Source organism: Lipophrys pholis (assembly GCF_963383615.2).
Source record: "Lipophrys pholis genome assembly, chromosome: 5".
NCBI lineage: Eukaryota > Metazoa > Chordata > Actinopteri > Blenniiformes > Blenniidae > Lipophrys > Lipophrys pholis.
The window spans coordinates 5,446,725-5,469,618 of record NC_137628.1 but is presented as its reverse complement, the minus strand read 5'-3'; the positions used below and the strand labels follow the sequence as shown (position 1 = coordinate 5,469,618).

General features: G+C 41.4%; 2 protein-coding genes across 2 annotated transcripts; both read left to right on the top strand.

Moving 5' to 3' along the window:
• Window positions 1-6,092: 6,092 nt before the first annotated feature.
• On the top strand, window positions 6,093-13,917 carry notum2 (notum pectinacetylesterase 2). Its single transcript, XM_080463131.1, has 12 exons — window positions 6,093-6,237; window positions 6,336-6,759; window positions 6,901-6,953; window positions 7,429-7,524; window positions 7,637-7,697; window positions 8,627-8,739; window positions 8,857-8,959; window positions 9,358-9,546; window positions 10,454-10,554; window positions 11,378-11,525; window positions 11,621-11,668; window positions 12,614-13,917. Exons 2-12 carry the CDS (start codon window positions 6,344-6,346, stop codon window positions 12,915-12,917), a joined length of 1,632 nt encoding a protein of 543 aa, XP_080319257.1. The 5' UTR covers window positions 6,093-6,237; window positions 6,336-6,343; the 3' UTR covers window positions 12,918-13,917.
• A 1,212-nt stretch (window positions 13,918-15,129) lies between these two features.
• On the top strand, window positions 15,130-19,380 carry rps15a (ribosomal protein S15a). Its single transcript, XM_080463060.1, has 5 exons — window positions 15,130-15,149; window positions 15,918-16,055; window positions 16,289-16,368; window positions 16,587-16,672; window positions 19,245-19,380. The coding sequence occupies exons 2-5, from the start codon at window positions 15,923-15,925 to the stop codon at window positions 19,336-19,338; spliced, it is 393 nt and encodes a 130-aa protein (XP_080319186.1). The 5' UTR covers window positions 15,130-15,149; window positions 15,918-15,922; the 3' UTR covers window positions 19,339-19,380.
• The last annotated feature ends 3,514 nt before the right edge of the window (window positions 19,381-22,894 follow it).

Here is a 22,894-nt window from a genome sequence, read left to right as displayed (position 1 = left end):
AACTTCTCGTATAGCTGTTGCATTATGCATGTTTTTACAAACTCACCCTGACTGCATGGCTTTTAGCGACTTTCATGCTGATACCTCAGCTCGTGTCTCAGTTTTAAGCACATTAACTTTTAACAGAGACATTTTTATTCGGGCATTATAAGACTAAAGAAGAATTTTACCCGAATGTGTGAACATGACACTAAATGTTTTATCGGAGGAGATCAGTACTGTCAGGCGTGATAAAACTAACACAGATGCTAACTGTCATGTCACCATAAATTTTACGTATGAATCACATGCGTACTTATTGGAGATTGTGCGGCCCTGACCGCTTAACAAGGGATTCCCAGAAGTGAGAGGCCGTCAAATCAAAGTGACTCGGTTAAGCGTTTCATACACTTCTAGTTATCCAGGTCAAATATTTACATACAGCCACGGGGACTGAAAAGCAGCCACGCTCTATAAATAGTTCACCGTAAACATTTTTACTGTTCTGTGGTATGCGTGTGCATATACATATCTGCGGTGTGATGTCACAGTATGTTTTTGATGACAACTCTGCACGAGTGATATGAATCCCGGTTGATATTAATTTAGATCTTTTACTCATTGAGAATAATGCTAATGAGTCATGAGTAAATGTGTGTTTATGCTGACAAACACACATTGTGTACAACGTGCATATGTGCATGTATTCATGCACCTGACTATCTAAACCTCAGATAAATCTCGTGGGTGACTGAAGGGTTTGTGGCCTGAAAGAGTGCCCACGTGTCCACATGTCTTCATAGTGTGAAGCGACAACACAAGATGCAAAGAGCTGACATCACTTCAGCAGGAATTTCTGATTTATGGCTTGCCATGCAGTGCCATCCACTGAACACACACACGGGAGGAAAAAAAAACAACCCACACACACACACACCAAGGTCAGTCTTCTAGGAAGGTTAATCTGTTTAAAATAGATACATTTACAATTTTATAAAGAAAAACTGTCTGTTTTCTTCACATACACAGTGAGAAAATAACTGACGAGAGTATTAACAATCTATCTTGTTTAGCTATCTCTCTCTCAAGCAATCTTACACTTAACCTCTCATCTATTAATCCACCTCATTCTATTTATCTTGCTATACAGTTACCTATACAGACCTACCTGTTATGTGTCAGTTCGTCCGTCTATCTATTAATCAATTGATCATCCAACTATCAATCTGTCAGTTGAGCTTTGTGCTGTATTGAGACATGAAGGTATTTATCCCTCAATCTACCTATGGAGGTATCTCGTCATCTTGCTATCTAAAATATTAAAACCAGGATACATGACGTTTTCAAATGAAAACGCAAAACTTTCATTGTGTTTTGGGGTGTCGGTTTTACGCGACAATGGTGCTTGGAACAACTGAAAACACAACTTTTTGGAAAGAAAAAAAAACACACTCCAGTTCAATGTAAAGAGGCGGAAACGCAACTTTCTGGAAATGCTCAGGTTCCGTGTAGATGGCAAAAAAAATTCTACTGCACATGCTCAGTAGATGGATATTGTTCCCAACAATATTTGACTCCAGAGTGTCATGACTCCCAGTCCATTTTCTCCTGGGACTTGGTAGTTTTATAGATGAGGGTCTCCCGGAATAGTAATCCAACTTTATCTTCTGTCCATGTGAAGGTCTGTGTACTCGCCATTGTTAATGTTGATAGAATGTGGTTCTCTGGCCGCTTGTGTGTGGCTTCTTTACAAAAACAAACAGAAAACAACCAACAGTGCCCACTAGTGGCTCTACATGAGAACTACAATGTTTTCAGTGTTTCTGCTGTTGCCGTGTAAACGGACATTGTTTTCAAAACATTGACCTCCAAACTTCTCTGTAATACTGCTAATCTATCTATCTATCTATCTATCTATCTATCTATCTATCTATCTATCTATCTATCTATCTATCTATCTATCTATCTATCTATCTATCTATCTATCTATCTATCTATCTATCTATCTATCTATCTATCTATCTATCTATCTATCTATCTATCAAGGTGAAGGCAGTGTGTATCTGGTCATATCAATCAGATTGTCTCAGGCAGTGTGATCGCTGGAGCATCAGGTGTTGGGACTTATGTGACGAACCTGTTGTTGAGTACTGGAGGCGAGCGTGGCGTGACCCCTCCACTGGTATCCATCAACGCACTGACAGGCCCGGTGGTTCATCCAGCATGACTCCCAAGGCCACGTTGCTGCTCCACTGTGTCATGAGCCCCAAAGATGCTTAAGGCTGTAGTCTCTGGCACAGTATGTTCGCCTCCCTGTCAAAGCCAGCCGCACTGCTTTGGCCGTGGGACACCAGTAAAGGTTGTGCCCTGATTCCTGCCGATCCCGTATGGAATCAGTGATGTTGACACTCTGATGAGACGTTAAGAACTGATCGTGGTGTGATTATTTGATTATCAAAGAGAAAACTGGTTCTTCAGAATATACTGTAGTTTGTTGGAAAACCAAAGGAAATGAAAGTGTTTATTTGGTCCTCTGATGTGCTTTTTATTTTAATGTTTGTTTTTGTCCTTGCCCATTAATTGGGCTCTTTGTTCCATTGTGTACATGTGATACTAGTGCAGCTGTAGATAACCAGAGTAAATGTCATCAAGCGGACAACAAAGTGTATCAGATCATCCTACAGTTTGTCCTTTGCATTCTCTACTGTGCAGGATTCAGACTCAACATTGTGCGTGTTTTTCTAGATAAAAAAGTGGTGAAACAAGAGAGTTGTGGATAGTTTCACAGGATGAGTGGAGCACAATTGTTCATTTGGCGTCTACAAGCTTCTGTAAGTTACATTACACTCCCCCCTGCCCCTCCTAAATCTAACACCTTGTATCCCTGCCATCGACCCCTCCTCCATCCATCACCGTGATGCATTGGCAGTGTGCAGAAGGTTACCACGCAAGGCCTCTTGACACCTGGTTTTAGGGATAGTTTTGCCTGCTCCACCTGCTCGCCTCCTGCTGTGGCCCAGCACTTCACACCGATCCCGTTAAGACCCCGTCTGTCGTCCTCACTGATTAAATGGCGAGCTCTGGCACTCTTACTCTGGCCGGGTCTCACATTTCTTACCCGAGGCTTGTTCATGTGGCTCGTACGGATGCCGCTCTTACCTTCCATTAATCATGACCCTCTTTCCACAGCTATGCCCTCCACTGCTGCTGACAACACAGATTCAAAGTGATGCTCTAACAAATTGTCAAATTACACGCGACATGGCAGCAGGAGATGCGAGGTGTGATTGTGTTATGGATCACTATTTGATCAAATCATTTCTCCCAATCTTGCCGGGAGGTAGATGTTTTTATTATTGGAGTCGGTTGCTTTATCTGGACTGAATTGGTTTGTTGGGATTCTAGACTTTTTACCTTTCTGTGGACGTAAGAATTAAGCATACGCATGTTCTCCCCGGCTCGTTGTTCTTTGAAGCTATCAGCCGACAAATATTCCAGCTCGCTCTCAGCTCTTCAGGTTGGCGATGACACACATGCTCAGCAGACATAAAGTGCCCGGACCACCCAGGCTTTAGGTGTCCTGACCTTGGAGGCTGGCTGTGAAAAATAACAACACAAGGGGAGAAAGAATGCCTCCTGTGCTGCACACAGGGTCAAGCTTTTGCCCCGGTCAGGGTGAAGTTCAACATATCTCATGAGCCCCTCATGGGCCAAGCTAAATGTTTATTTGCCAAAGGTAAAGACACACATGTAATAAACTGTGGGAGTGTGGCAGGCCTCACTTTCAAATGGGTGCGTTTAGTCTAGTGTAGAAGCTGGAAGGGACAATGTCCCTGGAGCTGAATCACTGCAGGTCTCCAAAACAAATTTACTTTAATCGATTGATCTGAAAGGTTGCCCTGCAAAAACACATTATCCTGTCCAACTCAATATCAAAGAAAAATAAAATAGCAGCAATGCCATTTCTCCGTTCGTGACATTCTGGCGAAACACTGATAGATTTACAGCAACTTCTTTCATTTTCAGCTATTTGAGGTATCTGTTAAACAGATTGTTGCATTGATTTCTGGGAAGACAGATGGTGGTGTGCACGCTTCAAGACGACTGAAGGAATGAAGAATTGTTCAGCTCGGTAGATCAAATTCGGTATAGGCCTTAGGCTACTATTTTATTGTGCAGAGGTGCATACGATCTTAGACATATTTTTCAGTGGCTTTGTTTTCTTTCTGGCCACGGTTGAAAGTAGATGAAATATCACAAGATGTTTCAAATGGAGACAAAATACCATTTTTCCTGCCAAAGTAACAAGAGACACATTAAAAAAATCTGTCTGCCTTGTTTAAGAGTTTTTTTGTTTTATTTTGGGGTGTTTTGGTGATTATTAGAGACATTTTAAGGTTGTGGCTGTATTTTGTCAAACGAGATAGAAAATCCTCTGCATGCTCGCAACAAATCGTAATCCAATCTATCTTTAAACTAATTATTCATTCTTATGTTTTTAAACCTTTGTTCTGAGTATATTTTCAGTCGTTTTGCTGGTAATCTGCTCAGATAAATGACCTTGGCTTTGTCATATTGCATGGATTTCCCTCCTGAGCTGAACTTTCTGTGCGATCTGCCTCCACCCTGCAGTGGATTCGGCTCTGGCAGGTCCGTGAACCCTGCTGTGGCCTCTGGCCTTCGGAGCGATCATTATTTGCAGTGATTGACACTTTGGGATGGTGTGCATTTCATTGATGAGAATTTTAGTGCTCTGAGGCTTGTGATCCTTCGGTGATCGGTGGTACGTCACCCTGCAGCCATCCCAGGGGGGACAGTCACAGATCAGGTTCAAATACTCCGTCACTTTCAGCACCAAAGGCAAACAAACCCAACCTGCCATCCGGGAGTCTGCAGAGGGACGCCGCTGTGGGTAAAGACACCTTCCCTACACTGCACAAAATCGTTCTTATTTCAGAGCAAAGATGCTTCAACTTGACTGTTTCTAATCCCTTTGACTTTACTGGAATTAACTGTGATTTGAATCTCAACATGTTTTTTTAATCTTCAGCTGAGGAGGAGATTGGAGATCTAAGAGATTGAAGATAGCAGCACATCTATTAAATCTTCATAATGAATATGCTGTGTTTATTGCATCAGCTTGAGTTATAGAAAAATCTCCAATTTCTCTGATGCTCGTTGGAGAGAAAAATTGTGACACCGAATTAAAGCGTATCATCTGCAAAATGTGTTGATGATCAGACATCTAAAAGATGTTACCAACATCTAAAAGAATCAAATTATAGATTGGCTTCATAGTTGCTCATGATCGGTAACAGTTACATTCATTGGAGTGCTGCAATATTCAATTGACTTAATTTTAATACTAGTTTATTCATCATATCTCATTAATATTACTGTATTCCAACCTAAAAGCACAGACTTGTTTGCAACCACTTTGTTAGTGCATTTTTGTGTAACTCATTCCAAGTATTCTATTATTCAAATGTTGGGATTTTAGTTTCTGTCGGGTGTGTAATATTGAAAGAATACAGTTTAGTGGGAAACCTTTAGTGGATTATACCTAATAATAGGTATGTTTATGGCCAAATGATCGTTCAAATAGATTTTCATTTAAACTTGTTTAGGAAATTTGAGGAAAGCACACAACATGCATGGTGCTACAACCAACCAAGCGTGTCCACCAGCTGTGATCTGAGAGCGTCCACGAAATGGTTGAGCACGCGGGAACCTTACGGTACTACTCATTCCCGTGTCAGAAAGTGTTTGAGGTGTGTGCTCCATTGACCTCCGGGTCACATACCACACAAAGCGGCTATGCAGTTATGCTGACCATGTAGACGTTTAAGTCAGAAAAACTGGCAATCAGAGGTGGCTGGTGGGAGGGAGGGAGGAGACCGGGGATGGGGGTCAGCTGGGAAAGTGTTCGGTGGTGGGTGTGTGCAAAGACTTCAAATATGCAGAAGAGATGCGTGTTATCTTTTCTCCTCGCCGCGGGCCCTCCGGTACCTCCCCTCGTGGCGTGTCGTCAGCAGTTTGTCTCCGAGAGAAAACGGGAAGAAATCTGATCCATATGGTGGCACTATAAAGCCCCTCGCTGATTTGCAGTCTTCATCAAAACCTGGTCAAGGCTTCATCACCACTCTTGACTGGCATCCTCACCACACACCTGGCTGCTGAGATCACAGCCTCTCGCTCTCTCCACAGCTGCACCGCCTGTCGACTAAACCCGACACAGAAGTTAATTCTTCTTGAAAGGTAAATTTGTTCACCTGAAGATGAAGAAGAATCTGATCTTGCGTGCACCAATGCCGAATCAGCCTTTTACTTTGCATGTCTCTTTTTGTCCTCCATAGCTTCAGATATGAAAATACTCAGCCACATCGTCTTGCTACTACTGCTTGGGGGGATCTGGTGCCAGAACAACCGTAATGCTAAAACAAGTGGAAAATCCATGAAGAAGTCTGGTGGAAACCAAGGGGCGGGCACTGGTCAGTCTGCCCCTGCAGGAGATGTTACTCCTGGAAGTACTGGAAGCACCAGAGCTGGCACTGGAGGTACTGGAAGCTCAAGAGCTGCTGGGGGAAGTGGCGGGTCCGGAAACGCAAGAGGCGCTGGAGGAGCTGGTGGCTCAGGAGGCACAAGAGGAGCTGGAGGCTCTGCTGCAGCTTCAGGACAGGACGCTGCGGGACCTCAATCATCTGGACAAGCAACTGATGAGATGAGGCTACACTTCCTCAAGAACAGCCAAGTTAGGTGTAATGATGGAACAGCAGCTGGGTAAGATTTTTCACACTTCTTTCTTTCGTCTTGCTGCTCTCCACAATGGTTGTATTGACTTCACTGAACATCTGTTGGCGTGCGCGCACAGCTGCTTTATCCTCACCATCATTTCCTTGCTGTTTATTTGCGGTTTGACAGGTTTTACCTAAAGGAGTTCAGAGGGAGCCGCCGGTGGCTGTTATTTCTGGAAGGTGAGTATTTAAAAACCAAACTGCTTAATTTGGTCCCCAAAGGTCAGATTGTTTTGGCGTGACGGCCCCGGTGGAATTTTGATGGGGATGTCAACTTGTCCTGTCATCTTACATTTTTTCCCTTTTTTGGACGCTGCCTGCCTCTTCGATAGACCTACAACACAAATAATTTATGTGGCTTGCCTCCTAGCTTGAGCCCGGCGTTGAACACGTGTTTTTACAAACACATCTTACATGTTACCTGTCTGACTTGTCAGGATTGACATAAATATTCCAACAAAATAATCAGCCGTTGACACTTTGTAAATTAAAGTAGTATTTAACTCCTTTCTCCAAGGTTGGCTGAAGATCTGGACTTGTTAGTGAACCAGGTGCATGCATTTCTCCTCTCCATTCCTCACAGGCCTCCGTGATGAGCTAACAAGGGTGTCCCTCTCTGATGTGAGTATCTAATATTAGGCTCTATTATTTTTAGGTGGCTGGTGCTGCTACAGCAAAGAGACCTGCGATTCCAGGTACCAAAATATCCCCCGACTAATGAGCTCATCGGGGTGGCCCCAAACTAAAAGAGGTAACTCAGCCGGCTATGTTTGAGAAAGCCTGTCATACACGTGTCCATAATGTGGTATTTTCGTTAGAGGGAAAGCATACATATGTCTAATCGGTGATTGTTTGATGTGCAGGAAGTGGAATATTGTCTTCCCAGGCAGAGGAAAACCCACATTGGCATAATACCAACATTGTGTAAGTGCATCCATCATTGAGTGAATAGAGCAGTGGTGTCAAACACATTTTAGTTCAGGAGCCATAAACAGGCCTTTTTCATCTTGAGCAGGCCGGACCGGTAACATAGTTCCACAAATAACCTTAGAATTTAAAGGTTTTCTTTGTTGTGGCATATACGTGATAAAAATGTCTATATTTTCACAAAACCAAACAATTATTCGTGAAAATTACAACAAAAAGCCAATTTTAGTGAATCTTTCTGGTGCAAAATACAGTGAAATGTCCTAACAGCTTCTCCTATCGCTGCTGCGTTATGCATGTTTTTACAATCTCACCCTGACCGTATGGCTTGGAGGCTCATGCTAATCGATTGTTCTTATGGCTGCGTCACATACATCGCAACTCGGCTTTCAGTGTTGCGTTACGTCTCTCCTCTTAAGAAATTTGTTTGAAATGTTTACAGTACAATTTGCTTGGTGGCTTGGCTGGTTTGGAGCCTCTTGCTGGCCTGTTTTGGCCCATGGGCCTCATGTTTGACACTCCTGGCATAGAGGCTACTGAACCTGTCGTGTATTATCCGCAAAAAGTTCGAAGTCCTGGGCTTACCCCTGAAAAGATTAATACAAATGGAAATGACTCTTCTACTTCACTTCATTCAACTGAATCTAAAGAGTTGAGCATATACATACAAAGTGTTGCAATGTTGTGACAAGGAAAGTGTGAGCAGCAGACGCACGTTAAGACATTGAGCAAACCAAGAGGTTTAAAATATCATTTAGAGAACTTCTGTCACACGAAGCTACTTCAGGCTTCAGCACAATACTCGATATGAAAAGTCAAGAGATCTGAGAGCTATGTTACAGAAAAAACAAAACAGATGTAGCCTTGGTTGATCATTTTGAAGGAGAAATTAAACCGACTTGAAGTCTTTTTCACCTTTTCTGCAGATTCATCCCATATTGTTCCAGCGATGTGTGGAGTGGCACCGGTCCTGCACCGACCCCGCCTCCAAGGCCACGACAAGGCAAAGAGAAAGAAAGGGAAAGAAATACAAATGCAAGTAGGTTGGTTTTCTTTTTTTTTTTTTTATGTATGTATCACATCCTCTAGTCTAATATTTCTTCTGAGAGTCTGTCACTGACATTTAAGTTTTGATCATTTCTGTCGTTTTTATCAGCTGAATATACCTTCATGGGGTCCCTGATCATCAGAGAGGTCATTAAAGATCTCATTCCCAGAGGAATCAAGCAGGCTAAGGTCATCATGCTGTCTGGCACAAGGTGGGTTTTACTCTCTCACACCATAACAGTGACTTCACGTTTTGGACAGGAGCATCAATCCTGTGGACCATCTGGACCATCTCCAAGCCTAACATTAAACAAGAGAAGCTCTATTTCGGGTGCATCCTCTTGTCAACAATAAAGATGTTTACTGTGATCAGTGACATAACGTTGATTAAAGGGCCTTGCCCTGTGATGGTGAACATTCCTCCCAGGTTAGCAACATAGTTGTTGGGAGCGGTTCCAAAAACAGGCCCCGCTCTGTGAATGTGAAGCGGCTAAGTATTTTCCTCACTCACTGCCATAAGCTGGCACGAGCCGGGGTTTTGATACCCAGAATAAAACTCCAGGCCTGGAAGCCGAACTATTCACTGATTGTTTTGAGGGTCTCCCTGCAGTGCGGGAGCGACAGGCGTCCTGCTGAACATCGAGCGGGTGGCCGCTCAGCTGGGGCAGCTCGGCTCCGAGGCTCAGGTCCGAGGCCTGGTGGATTCCGGATGGTTTCTGGAGAGCAAACAGCCGAGATCGCCGAACTGTCCCGAGACGGTTTCCTGCTCACCTGAGGACGCCATAAAGATAGGCCTCAGGTAAGGGTAACTGTTCTCCCAGCAGTACTTGTAGCTTGTATGTAGAATCACTTTAGGCCCCGTTTACAAGGAACGGTATGGACTAGCTGGAAGCAGCAGGTGGCGTTAGTGCAACTTCGAACCCAAGTGAAGACGAAGAAGAAGAAGGGAGCCAGTCATCAGGGACAAAAAACCTGCTTATAAAAGAGAGAAGGAAACAATCATCAGGGACAAAGAGAGTGGTGTGAAACAATGAAGAAATTACTAAAGCAGCTTTATGGATGCAAACTGTCATTAAACCCAAAAGAAGAAGAAGAACATTTTCAAGTGAAAAAAACAACAACTTTCATTATGTTTTTGGTGTCTGTTTACGTGACAATGGTGCTCGGAGCAATGGAAAATGTAACTTCAACTCCGTCTTGTGTAAACAATGGAAAACACAACTTTCTTAAAATGCTTTTGTTCAGGCTCTGTGTAGGTGGTAGAAACGCTGCTACTGTGCATGCGCCCCACGGCCGTAGTAAATAGTTCTTCTGCACATGCACAAGTACATGGAAAATAACAAACATGGTGTCATGACTCCCAGTCCATATTCTCCTGGAACTTGGTAGTTTTAAAGTTGACCATTGGGTAATAACAATCCAACTTAATCTTCTGTCCATACAAATGTACTCCCACTGTTTATGTTTATAGTGTATTGTTTTCTGCACACGTGTGCACCCACTAATGGCCCACCGTGAAAACGACATTGTTTTCAGCATTTCTTACTTTTTCCATGCAAGTGGACATTGTTTTCATAATGTTGCTGTGTAAACCATAAACATTTCTGAAATCAAATAGCAAAAAATGATGTCTTTTCACTCAAAATGTTGTCGTCTATATTTTTATATTGTTCTCACATTATTGTTTGTTTGTAATCTTCCCTCAGGTTGTGGAATGGGGTCGTGCCTGATGGATGCCGACAGCTCTATAAGAAGGGCGAGGAATGGCAGTGCTTCTTTGGTCACAAACTCTACTCTACCTTAACCTGTGAGTTCTGCCTGTTCCACACTTACTGGTTACTTCTTTAATGCTACTTTGCAGTTACTATAACCAAAAGGTAACCAGTTATTTTGGAAGTGTCTATGATGCTGCACACACTAGATCAGCACTTTATAGTCAGTCTGATGACAGAAATTAGGTTAACTAAAGTTACATAAGATTGATGGAGGATACCCTGGTCAGTGCAAAAATAGACAACTGGTGGCCCGCAGGCCACATGCAGCCCCTGATTCCACTCTTTACAATATTGAAACAAGACAAAATGCCTGTTGATCAAATATCAACAAAATGTTGAATGTAAACCATTTGTAATTGTAACATTAAACTAGGAAAATGGAATTAGCAACAAAAGATCTGACATATTTTTGTCGTGGACGTCACGTCTTTGTCAATCAGTCACAATTCGGACCCCCATTATTCAAGATTACGTCATTCATGAGTCAAGATTGCCATTTATATCACAGTGGAGTGTATGTAAAGTCACAGTCTTCCTCTAATTCCTCTACAAAGTGATTTTTGTGTCACTTGAGGCAAACTGACATATTATCACCCTGCTAAATGTATTAACGCACAGTTTACACACCCACCAGACACAGAGCAACATCTATATTGATTTGAACTTGCGTTTCAGGGCACCTGATGAACGTAAATCCAATATGCCACACTTCTTTTAGCTCTATTTTTGTCCCTTTCAAATAACAACAATTTCATGAAGAGTTTTTGCTGCTTTTAAAAAACTTTGTTCCCTTGATTGATCCCACGAATAGATTATTGTGATTAGAGCTTCTTTAACTGGTTGCTCTTCCTGCAGCACCCTTGTTTATTGTCCAGTGGCTGTTTGATGAGGAGCAGCTGAGGGTGGAAAACATCTACATGGGAGGACAGAGCCTTTCTGAGGAGCAGTGGCAGTACATACAGAACCTGGGCGTGGAGGTTAAAAACTCCCTGAGAGACGTCACGTAAGTCCGCAGAATCTTAAGTACAGGAGCAGCGTAATGGGATTCCTCATTATTTCCACAAAATAAAGTAGAGACTACGACATTGTGTGTTTCAGGGCTGTGTTTGCTCCTTCCTGCCTCTCACACACAGCAATTACCAGAAGGTAGGATCAGATGTTTGACTGTTGTGGCGTTGATACCGTCTCATTTTCTCCTGTAGTTGTTTCCATCTACTGAGCTCATGTTGCTGTTTCTGTTAGCTTGTTCATATTGCACTTTCTCTGCTCTCTCGGTAACTCTTGAACATTCTGCTGCTGCACCTCAGCGATGAAGAACATCTTTGCTCTGCGAAGCCCATTTTTAATACATAGGCAAACTAAATGGCTTAGTTATGTTTTAATGATAAACAAATACTTGCAGGTATCAACATTATACTGCAGTAGTTGTAAAAGTGTTTGTCAGATCATTTTTATGACTGACGAACATGATGGTTGTTTTAACCTTTGACCTCACAAGTGTACTCAGTGTTCTCTGGCTTTGCATTGCAAAGTAAAGAACAACGCGCAACACCCTGTGTGGTGCAAAAACACAGCAAACCAGCTCAAGAACATCGTCCCCACTGTGAAGCACGGCGGAGGAAGCATCATGGGCTGCTTCATTGAGTAAAAATATTAGAAATAGCAATTACTATAATGGAAGAATTACAGTCAGCGTCTTCATAATTTCTATTTACATTGCATTGTCCACCAGCGGGTCAGGTTGGATGTCTGGCAGACCGGTTTTGGCCCACAGGCCTTACGTTTCACACCCACATCAAAGTGTAATAATCACAACCGTCACAGACTATTTTCATCCTATTTCCTATGGCTCCTAACAGCTGTTAACAATAACATCTTAAAATGTAAAAACATCAGAAAAGCCTAGAAATAAGTTTGAATTAATTATTAATTTCAACTATTGTGGTGATGTCACGATGTCCTGGTCCACTTTTAATAACCCTGTCATTTTTACCTCCACAGTTATTTTCTCCTTGATTTTGTTTTTCTTTAAAAACCTTTCCTTTTCCTTTATTCTTAATTGTTAACTTCTTTACAATATTGTTCTTCTAGTAACTGGATAAGGTTCCAGGTGAAAGGCACCTCTCTGCCGCGGGCCCTGCACTGCTGGGACAGGAATCTGGAGGCAACACGCAACAACAGGACCCCCGCAAAAGGCTGTCCTTTCCACCTGGCGGACACCTGCCAGTGGCCCCAGTGCAACCCCACCTGCCCTGCGCTGGTGGACCAGGCCACCCAGCAGGAGCTTACTCTGCTCCAGATGCTGGCCGCCATGGGCCTTGACCTCCAGAGGCTGGGCCTGGACCCCCAGGGAGACGGCGATTCTCTGGCCAGCATGGTCAGCAACGGTGGCTAAAAGCAAAGCTGGAGAGAGTTTGAGCTGGGCAAAGGTTTGATAGATGAGAGGAAATGTGTTTGAAATATATTGTAACCATAGAAATACTTTTTCAATCTGTGCGTTACTGTGTCTCGTGCTGCTCATTCCAATATTGCTCCACATGTCTGGTAAATCTGTGACTTGGCTGGTGGGTATGTCACTGCCTCTGGGTTTGAGTCTGGCTCCACTGCTCCCTCTCCTGGACACCAGAAGAAACAGATTTAGGTCTGAGGTACTGCAGAAGAACTTGCAGGATGTATAAGACACATTCATCCTCATCACTGTCAGGAACATATAACACCAGACGAACACACATCGAATAAGAAAACGATACATTTGAAGACCACAGGGTTTGAGCAGTTATGTTTTTTGAGTAAACTTTATCAATAAGTGCATGAAGATTTCATAAAGACTTTAAAGCTAAGGAACCATAGGCCTTGAGGATGATGTACCATATTTTGAATATTAGAAAATAAGTTCAGCAAAAGGTTTTGCACAAATATATCCAAATATTATTAACTTAACTTACACACGGAATACAAAAAAAAATCTCAATGCTTTTTATGCATGCAAGACAAATGTGGGATTGATTGTGTTGCGTAGAAAAATAGTCCTCATTTGTAAAGAACAATCTTTGAAGAAATTGGTCTCGCTCACACACGTTTGGTATTTTTAATGCACAGTAATAGAGTGAAGTTGTTTTTTCTAGTAATATATCTCCAGTAACATATGTTAGCCTAATTCAGTATATTGCAGGTCTTCTTTGTTGTCATGATTTGTTACTGTAACTGTATGTTGTATTGATATTTAGGTACTGTAATAATTGACCTGTTGCACATGTTAAAACAGGAAATAAAGTATCAATTGGCTCCAAAAAGAGAGATATGTGGTTTTGTTTAATCCCACAACATTTTTAAACTAATCATATGTATTATTGATGACCTGGAGGATGCAATAAAATTTTTACGATTCTTGAATCAACCTATTCCTTTTACTTGGTCATTTAATTTGAAGTGTTTTTGTGCTTTCTATGTCTTGAAAAATGATCAGAAAGAAACCATTCATTCATTCATTCATGATAAATGCAGAAAAATAAGATGAGATTATAATTTTTCTTTTTGTTACATGTTTTCACACTGAAATATCAAAATATTGACAAAGAAATAAAGATATAAATAAGATAGTTGGTTTTTAAGATCACACTTATAACTTGTTTATTCAGTCAAAGCTGTTCAAATTTAAGGATCTTGTAAGCTATATGTCAATATTTTTATATAAAGCATTCAACAAATTATTTCCGACTAACGTTTACAATTCGAGAGAGTAATTTAAGAGGATATTGAGATTTTACGTTACCGATAGCTCAATCCACTCAGAAAAGTTTTTGTGTGTCTCTATGCAGAGTAAAACTTTGGAACAGATTGGAACTACAAATCAAGCAATGTCAAACCATTCACAGATTTAAACTGTTATATAAACATCAGGTCTGGTCACCATATAGAGAGAGTGGGTCTTAATTTTATATCTATACTCTGTATATGTTCTTTTGTTTCCTTACCATTGTGGGCATATTTTTTATTACCGTTGCTGGTATATTGTTTATTACCATTGCTGGTATGTTTTCTTTATTTTTCCTGTATGAACAATTGGAGCTTGCTTTCTTTATGTTAAATATATTTTGATGTGACATGTCACGAACCATGTGAAGACTTGGTCTACCTTGTGCTCCACTGTGGAATGCTTTTGCCTGAAATAAAATTAATAAAATTAAATAAAAATAAAATATTTACGTGGAATCCCACGGTATCTGAGTGGCGAGTTATAAAAATGGCAATTATCAAAAGAAAACCTTAAAATTGATTAAAGATTATCACATTTCCCCAAAAGAAAACAGATTTCAGCATTTGGGTATAATATTTTTGTCTGTTTGTTTGTTTGTTTTTTGTTTGTTTGTTTGTTTGTTTCTGTTGTCGTCCGTGTTACTTAAGCAACTCGCTGCGTTCGTCAGAAACGATTCTTTTATACACACGGATGGGGTGGTAAATCTCTTGATTTTCAATGAGCCTTTGAGTCCCTCCCATAATGCATGGCGGTTTTATTCTTTAATATGTGTGGGGGCGGGAAACATCTTGATTTGAAAGAGTCTTTGATTTCCTCCCATAGTGCCTTGCGGCTTTTTCTACTTCCTCTTTCCGCCATATTGCAGAACCGGTAAGAAGCCGTTTTTCATCCTCACGTCAATCTGTAAAATATCTAAAGCATCGCTTAGGAAAATACACACTTTGTGCTACTGTAGTGGAGTACAGGTACATATGGTCAATCTTTGGTGGTTATCGTCACGTTTGGACTTGTGATGTTGCCCCATTTGTCGTTGGGAGTTGTCACATATCGACGCCTGTGTCCGGCCCGAGAGTCTCCGCTCTGAGCGCGTTGTTCGCTGTTGAATTTGGAGACGAAACGTGCAAATTTAAGCGAATTAAAAAGTCTGAAATGTCCGCATGTGTCCAGGTGTTTCGTGGTTTGTGAGCGGCTTGTTTAGTTTGGTTCATTGTAGTAGAAAATTCTCAGATGTGTAGTGCTGCTAAGCTAAGCAGCTAAACTGAGGTCCTTAGAAGAAGCATGCTTTGGTACAATGCTGCACTTTACACTATGTAAAGCATTAAAAACCACCATGTTTGACCAAAGTTCACCTGGTTACTGCTTACATATATGTTTAAACCTCATTGGGAAGTCCTGACGAGGTTAAGCTGTCATCCAGTTATTGTGTTGGATGCTACTTGCTTCATTTGTTCAGTTAAAATAGGCTGATCTCTTTCTGAAGCAGATTTCAATGGTAATGAATGTGGCTTTGTGTGTTGAATGTAGCCCAGTTCTGGTCTGTCAGATCTTTTAAATGCAGTACAGACACATGACAGTACTGATGGCGAAAGCTCCATTATTTGAAGTGTGGGATCTTAACTTGTCCTTGTTTGCCTGCAGGCATCATGGTGCGCATGAACGTTCTCGCGGATGCGCTGAAAAGCATCAACAATGCTGAGAAGCGAGGGAAACGACAGGTCCTCATCAGGCCCTGCTCCAAGGTTATTGTGCGCTTCCTAACCGTCATGATGAAGCACGGTGAGTGGTCTTCAACGAGAGCACCAAGTTTAACTTTTGTTCTGTTTGTATAAGCAAGTTTTGTAGATGGAACCCGGAAATGACATTTCATATGTTGTCTTAACGCTGGAAATGCGTCAAACAGGAGTTTGCCAATTACTTGTTACCGATGCACACGGGTGTGTTGGTATGATACAGTGGGTGTAATATCCCGATTTGCTCTCAATTTCTCCATTTTTGTTTTTCTGTCCCAGGTTACATTGGTGAGTTTGAGATCATCGACGATCACAGAGCTGGAAAAATCGTCGTCAACCTCACAGGAAGGCTGAACAAGGTAAAGCCAATTTCCCCATCGCTGCTGTTTCTTTCTCTTCGTGTTTGAGCCTCCAACCTAAAGACTTTTTGGATTGCAGAAGCTCTTCTCCATCATATTATTCTGAAGTCCGTGGTTTGCTATGACCTTACACTGTGATGGGACATAATTGTCTGTCCTGGCTCGTGGTCTTGTTCGTGTACGAATGAGGTCTAACCTTGTGGTTTTCTTTTTCACAGTGTGGTGTGATCAGTCCACGTTTTGATCTTCAGCTCAAGGATCTGGAGAAATGGCAGAACAACCTGCTGCCCTCAAGACAGTTTGGGTAAGAATCGTGCTCACATACTCAGACCGTTACGTTGTTCAAAAACTAAAATGGAGTATTGGTTAATAAAACGAGGGCGTCACACGCAAGGCCTGAGTGCCAAAACCGACTGGCGAGACGCTTCAATCTGGTCAAACTACCAAGCAAATTATTCAAATTAAACATTGTCTAAACAATATATATATATTTCTGAAGAGTAGCAGGCACAACACTGAAAATTTTAAAGTTAAAATTAAAAGGTTGTTATGGCTCTAGTTTATTGGTCCGGTCTACTTGAGATGAATCTGGCCCCCAAACTAAAATGTCTTTGACATCCCTGATAATAAAAGAATTCATTTTGAGCACATTGGAACTGATTTAGTATAAAATTACTGCATCGGTTTCATCAGTTCAGCTGCTTAATCTTCATAACTTTGTGGTAAATGCGTCTATTTGGCGCTCTGATTGAGAGGATGGATGATTTTCTGCTGCCTTTACAAACATTAACACTTTAAACAGTTATAATTGTGGCTGTTTATTCTGTTGAACAATCCTGTCAAGTTTTAAAAGTAGAAAGTTTAAAAAGTAGCTTATTGTCAATAGTTGTCAGGAGCTTAATTTTAAAGAACTTGACAAGGTTTGTTAGATTAAATGGAAAGTTGTCAAGTTGCTTAATATTTTCAGAAATGATCAGTTTGTATATGGGTGTTCTGCTGTACTTTACAATTCTATTATTTAATGAGCTTCTTCACTGGCCCAAAGTTGTGTTGCTCTTTAAACTTTAAATTTACTATAATTGGTTTTAACAGGATCAGATCCAGAAGAACTTTGTACTTGTGAACAATTGTGATCCCGTTAATTTGTACTTAATAACCTTCAATGTTTATGCGCTGTGTTTAAGAGAGAGTTTCTCTGCTAAGTTGGTTCATATGTGTTTGAATAAGTTTGACTGGTTTTCAGTCGTTCTACTTTACCTTCTTCAGATTGTCTGGTTTATTCATGATTGTCACTTCATTTGTTCCGATTGCTGCACCGAGTGTAGTTTTATAGAAATGAATAATGAAACTACCAATACCCTTGTTTCCCGTCACAAAGTGGAACATTGTAGGATGTGAAGAGACGGTAGAAACCAGATGTAATCTGAGTATGTCGGTCAGGGAATCATTTTCAAATGGATTTTCATACAAATGAAAAGTGACCTGTGGAAACGCAGAACCGTGTTGCACTCGCTGTGGTGCATTATTAAAGTTTAAATGTTGGAAAGCAATCAAAGTTTGATTCACACGTGTGTTTTTAGCTGGTCGATTTACAGAAACCTGCATCGGTTCATAAGTTAGAGAAACTTAAGAAATCCAGATTCTACTTTTTTTTCCATTGTAGTTTCATTAATAATTCTCATTGGGGCTGACTGGTGTGGATCTTTTCTGGGGCTGATTCTGATATTGGGGGGATAAATAAATTCAGTTGAATTGGTAATGACGGGCGACTCCCGGTCAATGTGGCAGCAGCGATGAAAAGCTTGGACAGACAAAGAGCAAAAACGTGTCACGTGTGAAAGACCTGAAGCACGTCATGAGAAACTGTTTGTTTTATCACACAGACTAGTTAACTCGTCACTGAGGTAAAGCGCTCAGTTCAGTTAATGGACCGTCGGCTCTTTACTGCTGTGAGGCGACTGCAGCCTGACATGAGGAGTCAGAACATCCTCGACTGGATATGTGACATCATATTCCTGCATTTTGTCAGTGAAAAATAAGTGTGAACATCAGTGTCAATCTGCCAACTGTTGGTCCTTCGCTGATTAACCTCTAATGGTTGTAATTCGTCATTCCTTAACGCTCATCATGTTGGCTAAACTCATCAGCTGAATGTTTCCTGGTTAATTTACCTTCTGCTTCTTTGTTTGTAAACGTGTATTATGGCTCTAAACAGTTCCAGACTTGAGTGGATAAACAAGCAACTTTCATGTTTATTTAATTTTTAATTTAACTCGCTTCTGATTCCAGAAGAAGAAAATGAATTAAGTGCCACTTGTCCAATATTTCTGCACACTTTACTAGATTGAAGTTGAAAATAAAATGTTTGAGCAGCCGGACAGTCGACGACTTAATGTATCAACCAGTTTGGCGAGAGGCTGAATCTGGAGACGACGGGCAGGTTGGACGCGTCTCTCAGGCTCAATGTTTCAGTTACAGTCAGTGGATGTTCACATCGTCGTCTAAATCCTCCGTCAGCTCCAACAACCTGCTGCTGACTTCTCACATTAAATGGTTTAGTACCTGCAGAGCTGTCGGGTACTAGGAGCGGCAGACTTCCTGTTTACTCCGTGTTCATCAAATATCTGGTGGTTTTTAGTCCTTCGTCAGAAAACTGGGATTTGGTAACTTTTATCTGGATTTCTGTTCAACTCCCAAGCTGCTAAAGATGTCAGTCACATATAGAAACACTCAACGCAGTACTGATAATTATCCCCTTTAAAATCATTTCCAAACCAGGAAACACACCAACAACTTAGACATTTAACTTTATTAAAGACTCTAATAAAGTCTCAAGTGTTTAGAAGCATCTGCTGATGTTTGACTTTCCCCCACAGGTACATTGTGCTGACCACCTCAGCTGGCATCATGGACCATGAAGAGGCCAGACGGAAACACACAGGAGGCAAAATCCTTGGATTCTTTTTCTAAAATGTAAACAACTGCAAATAAAACAACCAGGGAAAAAAAAAAGTTTCCAGTCTGCTGTGAGTTTCTTCTGTCGCGCGTGCGTGAAAGGATACATGTTTAAATTGAGTAAAATAAGTCTAATTGTAAATTAACACCCCCCCCCCCCCCCCCCCCCACTGCGTCTGGATCACTGGAAGTGTCAAAGTTTCACTAACTGATCAAGTCTTCTAGTTTCCAGAGATTCACTTTAAACAAGGTATTTTTATTAGTCCTGTGAAACGTAAGGTGTTAATTTAATTGATTTGAAATGTTTAACTTAAAGGGGACATATCATGCTAAATCCACTTTTTTAGCCCTTAAATGCATTTTGTTGTATATTTAGAGTGTTTAGAAGTACAGAAAAGTTCAAAGTAGTCTCTTCAGGTGCTCCGTTGATATCTTTATATTCTGTTTTGGTCATATTTTGCGATCGGTTTCGATTTTTCTATTCTCTATTACGTTTTTTGAACAATGACGTCACAGTATTCTCAGCGGAACTGCCAAATTAGGACATCGACATTTCGAGCAATCCGCCATTTTTGTTTCTCGCTGCGATTTTGTAGTCCAACCGAAGTTACGAGAGGATAAGTCGAAATGTTCGGTTGTTGGATGTAGTAACCCACAAGCTTCGTTACACCGTCTCCCAGCATCAGAACCTTTTCCAAGTGCCTGGTTGAGTTTTATTTTTCACAGAAATGTACCCACATCTGTGGGTAAGGTCATTTTTGTGTGCGCGAATCACTTCAAAAATGACTGCTTCAGCAACCTCCGCCAGTATAAAGAAGGATTTGCCGAAAGACTTCGTCTGATTGAGCGGTCAGTTCCTTCTATCTATGGAGACGACGAACAGAGCACTTCGGTAAGCTGTATATAACGCTAAAAAGTGTGATGATAAGACGTCCCTGTCATTGTTTTGTTAGCATTAGCAGTTGCACCGTCTTCATATGTTAGCGCTGTGTGCTCGTTTTAGATTATAATGTAACTTCTGTGTTAAATAGTCGTTGTAATACAGGCAGTATTGTAGTAGTGGGCATGGATGGAGAAGTTAGTGTAAATATAGTAACACACCATTGCGTTACATCCATATGAAGACGTTGTTCTGCAGCTGCATCATCGTCATTTTCATCTCGCTCCGCCGGGTCCGACTCTGGCTCCAACATGTATGGCTGGATGGACAAATCTTCCGTTGTTGACATTTTGTAAATAATGTGTGAATATAAAGTTTCTGCGCCGCTAGATAATTGTATCTGTTCTATCAAACTACAAAGATGGCCGAACAGGGTGACGTTGAACCGAGTGTCACCTCTGCAACCTGGAGAGGAGGCGGGGTATGAAGTGTCTCATTTGCATTTGAAGAGACAGCCCCAAAACGAGTTGCTCTCAGAAGCACATCAGAAAAGGGGTTGAAAAGGGGCCTGTGGAGCTCTAATAATGAGGAATTCAGACCCAAGCATTGCAGTTCCGCGTTGTATAGACCACAACTGTATGATTTATATGTAAAAAGGAAGGATTTAAAAGCATGATATGTCTCCTTTAAGATTTTTGTAACCAACACAGTTTTGTTTACCTCCTTTTATTTGTGTTTATTTACTCCCTTACCGGAGCAGCGTCATTACAGAGCAGCACAATAACAGGTGGACTAATATTACGGCAGAAAGTTTCACTTTAAAAGGTTACCTGACGGCTGATTGAGAAAGTGAAAGTCACTAGCTTTACTTTGAAAAGCTGAATTTTACGACCACAGAAGTAGTTCTGGAGGAAATGCTGGCATGTGTGTGTGTTATTGCCACTTTGTTCATGTAATAAGTTCACAACCTTATTTCTAGAAATATTCAAATCCTCAATGTGGTGGACCTGCACTCTAGTGAAATCCAGACTTATGTTGGATGTTGAATTGTTTTTATTATTTTGCTAATCTGGGAAAGAAACCGTTTCACGCAAAGTTAAAAGGATGTTCTAAAAATAGTCTTTGAATTTAAATATAGTCTGTTAATTCTGTGGTTTTCCCTGAATAAATACCCATTACAAGCTTCAGTCTCCAGGAGAAAAACAATGCGATTAATCGCGACTAATCAAAGAAAATTGTGCAATTTAATTATTTTTTAATTGACGGGACTAATTTGTATTATTTTCTGAGGCAAGTGACCTCAGACCTTTCGGAGCGTGGACTGCTTTAAGCAGCTATGATTTCTCCAGCAGCTGCTATGAAAAGCACAGCTGCAGAGAATGGTTCTTCTCCTTTAGATCAATATTTTACCAAATCCATGAATGACCAAACCTTTCTGAAGACAAACTGGCGCCCTCTGTGGTTTAACTGTGATGCTGTCCTCTCAGGTGTCCTCCTTTAACTGAAATATTCAGACCCACAGTGGGAAATGTGAGGGATTCACAAGAACTATTTGTGGCGATTATCGGCCTGATATCAGGGACAAATAGTTAAATTAATTTATTTCTCTCTATACCCAGATCAGTGGGCATTTTTCACTGTTTCTCAAGAAGACGATGCAATAGCAGTATGCAGTAAATGTTCAATCTTTGCCTTTCTTTATCTCCAGTGTGTATATATATATATATATATATATATATATATAAACTATTAAAAATGTTATTGGTCATTGTGAGAAGCAGGAAGGCGTCCGTGGGGGAAACGGGTCATCGTGCGTCCCTATAAAATGTCTTCCGGTTGTGAAGACACCCTCCTAGAGTCAGGCCGCGGGCTTCATGCTTCAGAGCGAGCGACAACACGTCCATCTTCCACCCTCTGGAGTACGAGACGTCCGAGCTGCGTGCTGCTGCTGTCCCAGACGGGGGAACCAGAGCACTAACGGCTCTAGTGAAGGTCCACGTCCACCAGGTCTCTCCTGGACAAAACACATCATGTAGTGTCGGTGTCCCCCTGTGGCCGCTAAAAGCCGCTGGATGAGTAACGGCTTGTAAAAAATAAAATGTCCCTCCTCCGCCGTCGTCTCGCCACCGCGACCTCCTGGGTGTGTTCTGCCTCCCTTCAGGCCGCCGAGAGGAGAGGAACCAGTCGGCTAATGCAACGGCGGCTCCCTCGCGGCTTCACGGCACTTAAGTGCCGACTTGTTTAAAAACGGAAACAACTTGCCCGTCTTCACTGTCTTAAAAGTCTGAAATACAAAATTCAGAGTGAGGAGGTCTTTCAAGCTCTGAGCACAACATCCTCTCTGTAGAAAAGAATTCTGGAATCCACCAATAAGGATTTTTTTTATATCCATCTGATCAGCTGGAGCCAGGGCACACAAAACACCCTCCTCCAGGCAATCTAGAGCCTGAAGGTTCAACAGTGAGAGAAAACCTGTTCATGCACATGGAGAACATGTAAACCCTGCCACTGCTACTCTTTTCTTTGTATATATATATATATATATATATATATATATATAATTAATTATAATTCTCTTGATGTTGTGGGATGGTTTTGTTTCCCAGGAGTCGTACATTCAACACCCCTGAGCTCGAGTGTATCTTATTAGTACAAAGTTTTCCCTAGAAGTAGATAAGGAAATTAAGTAGT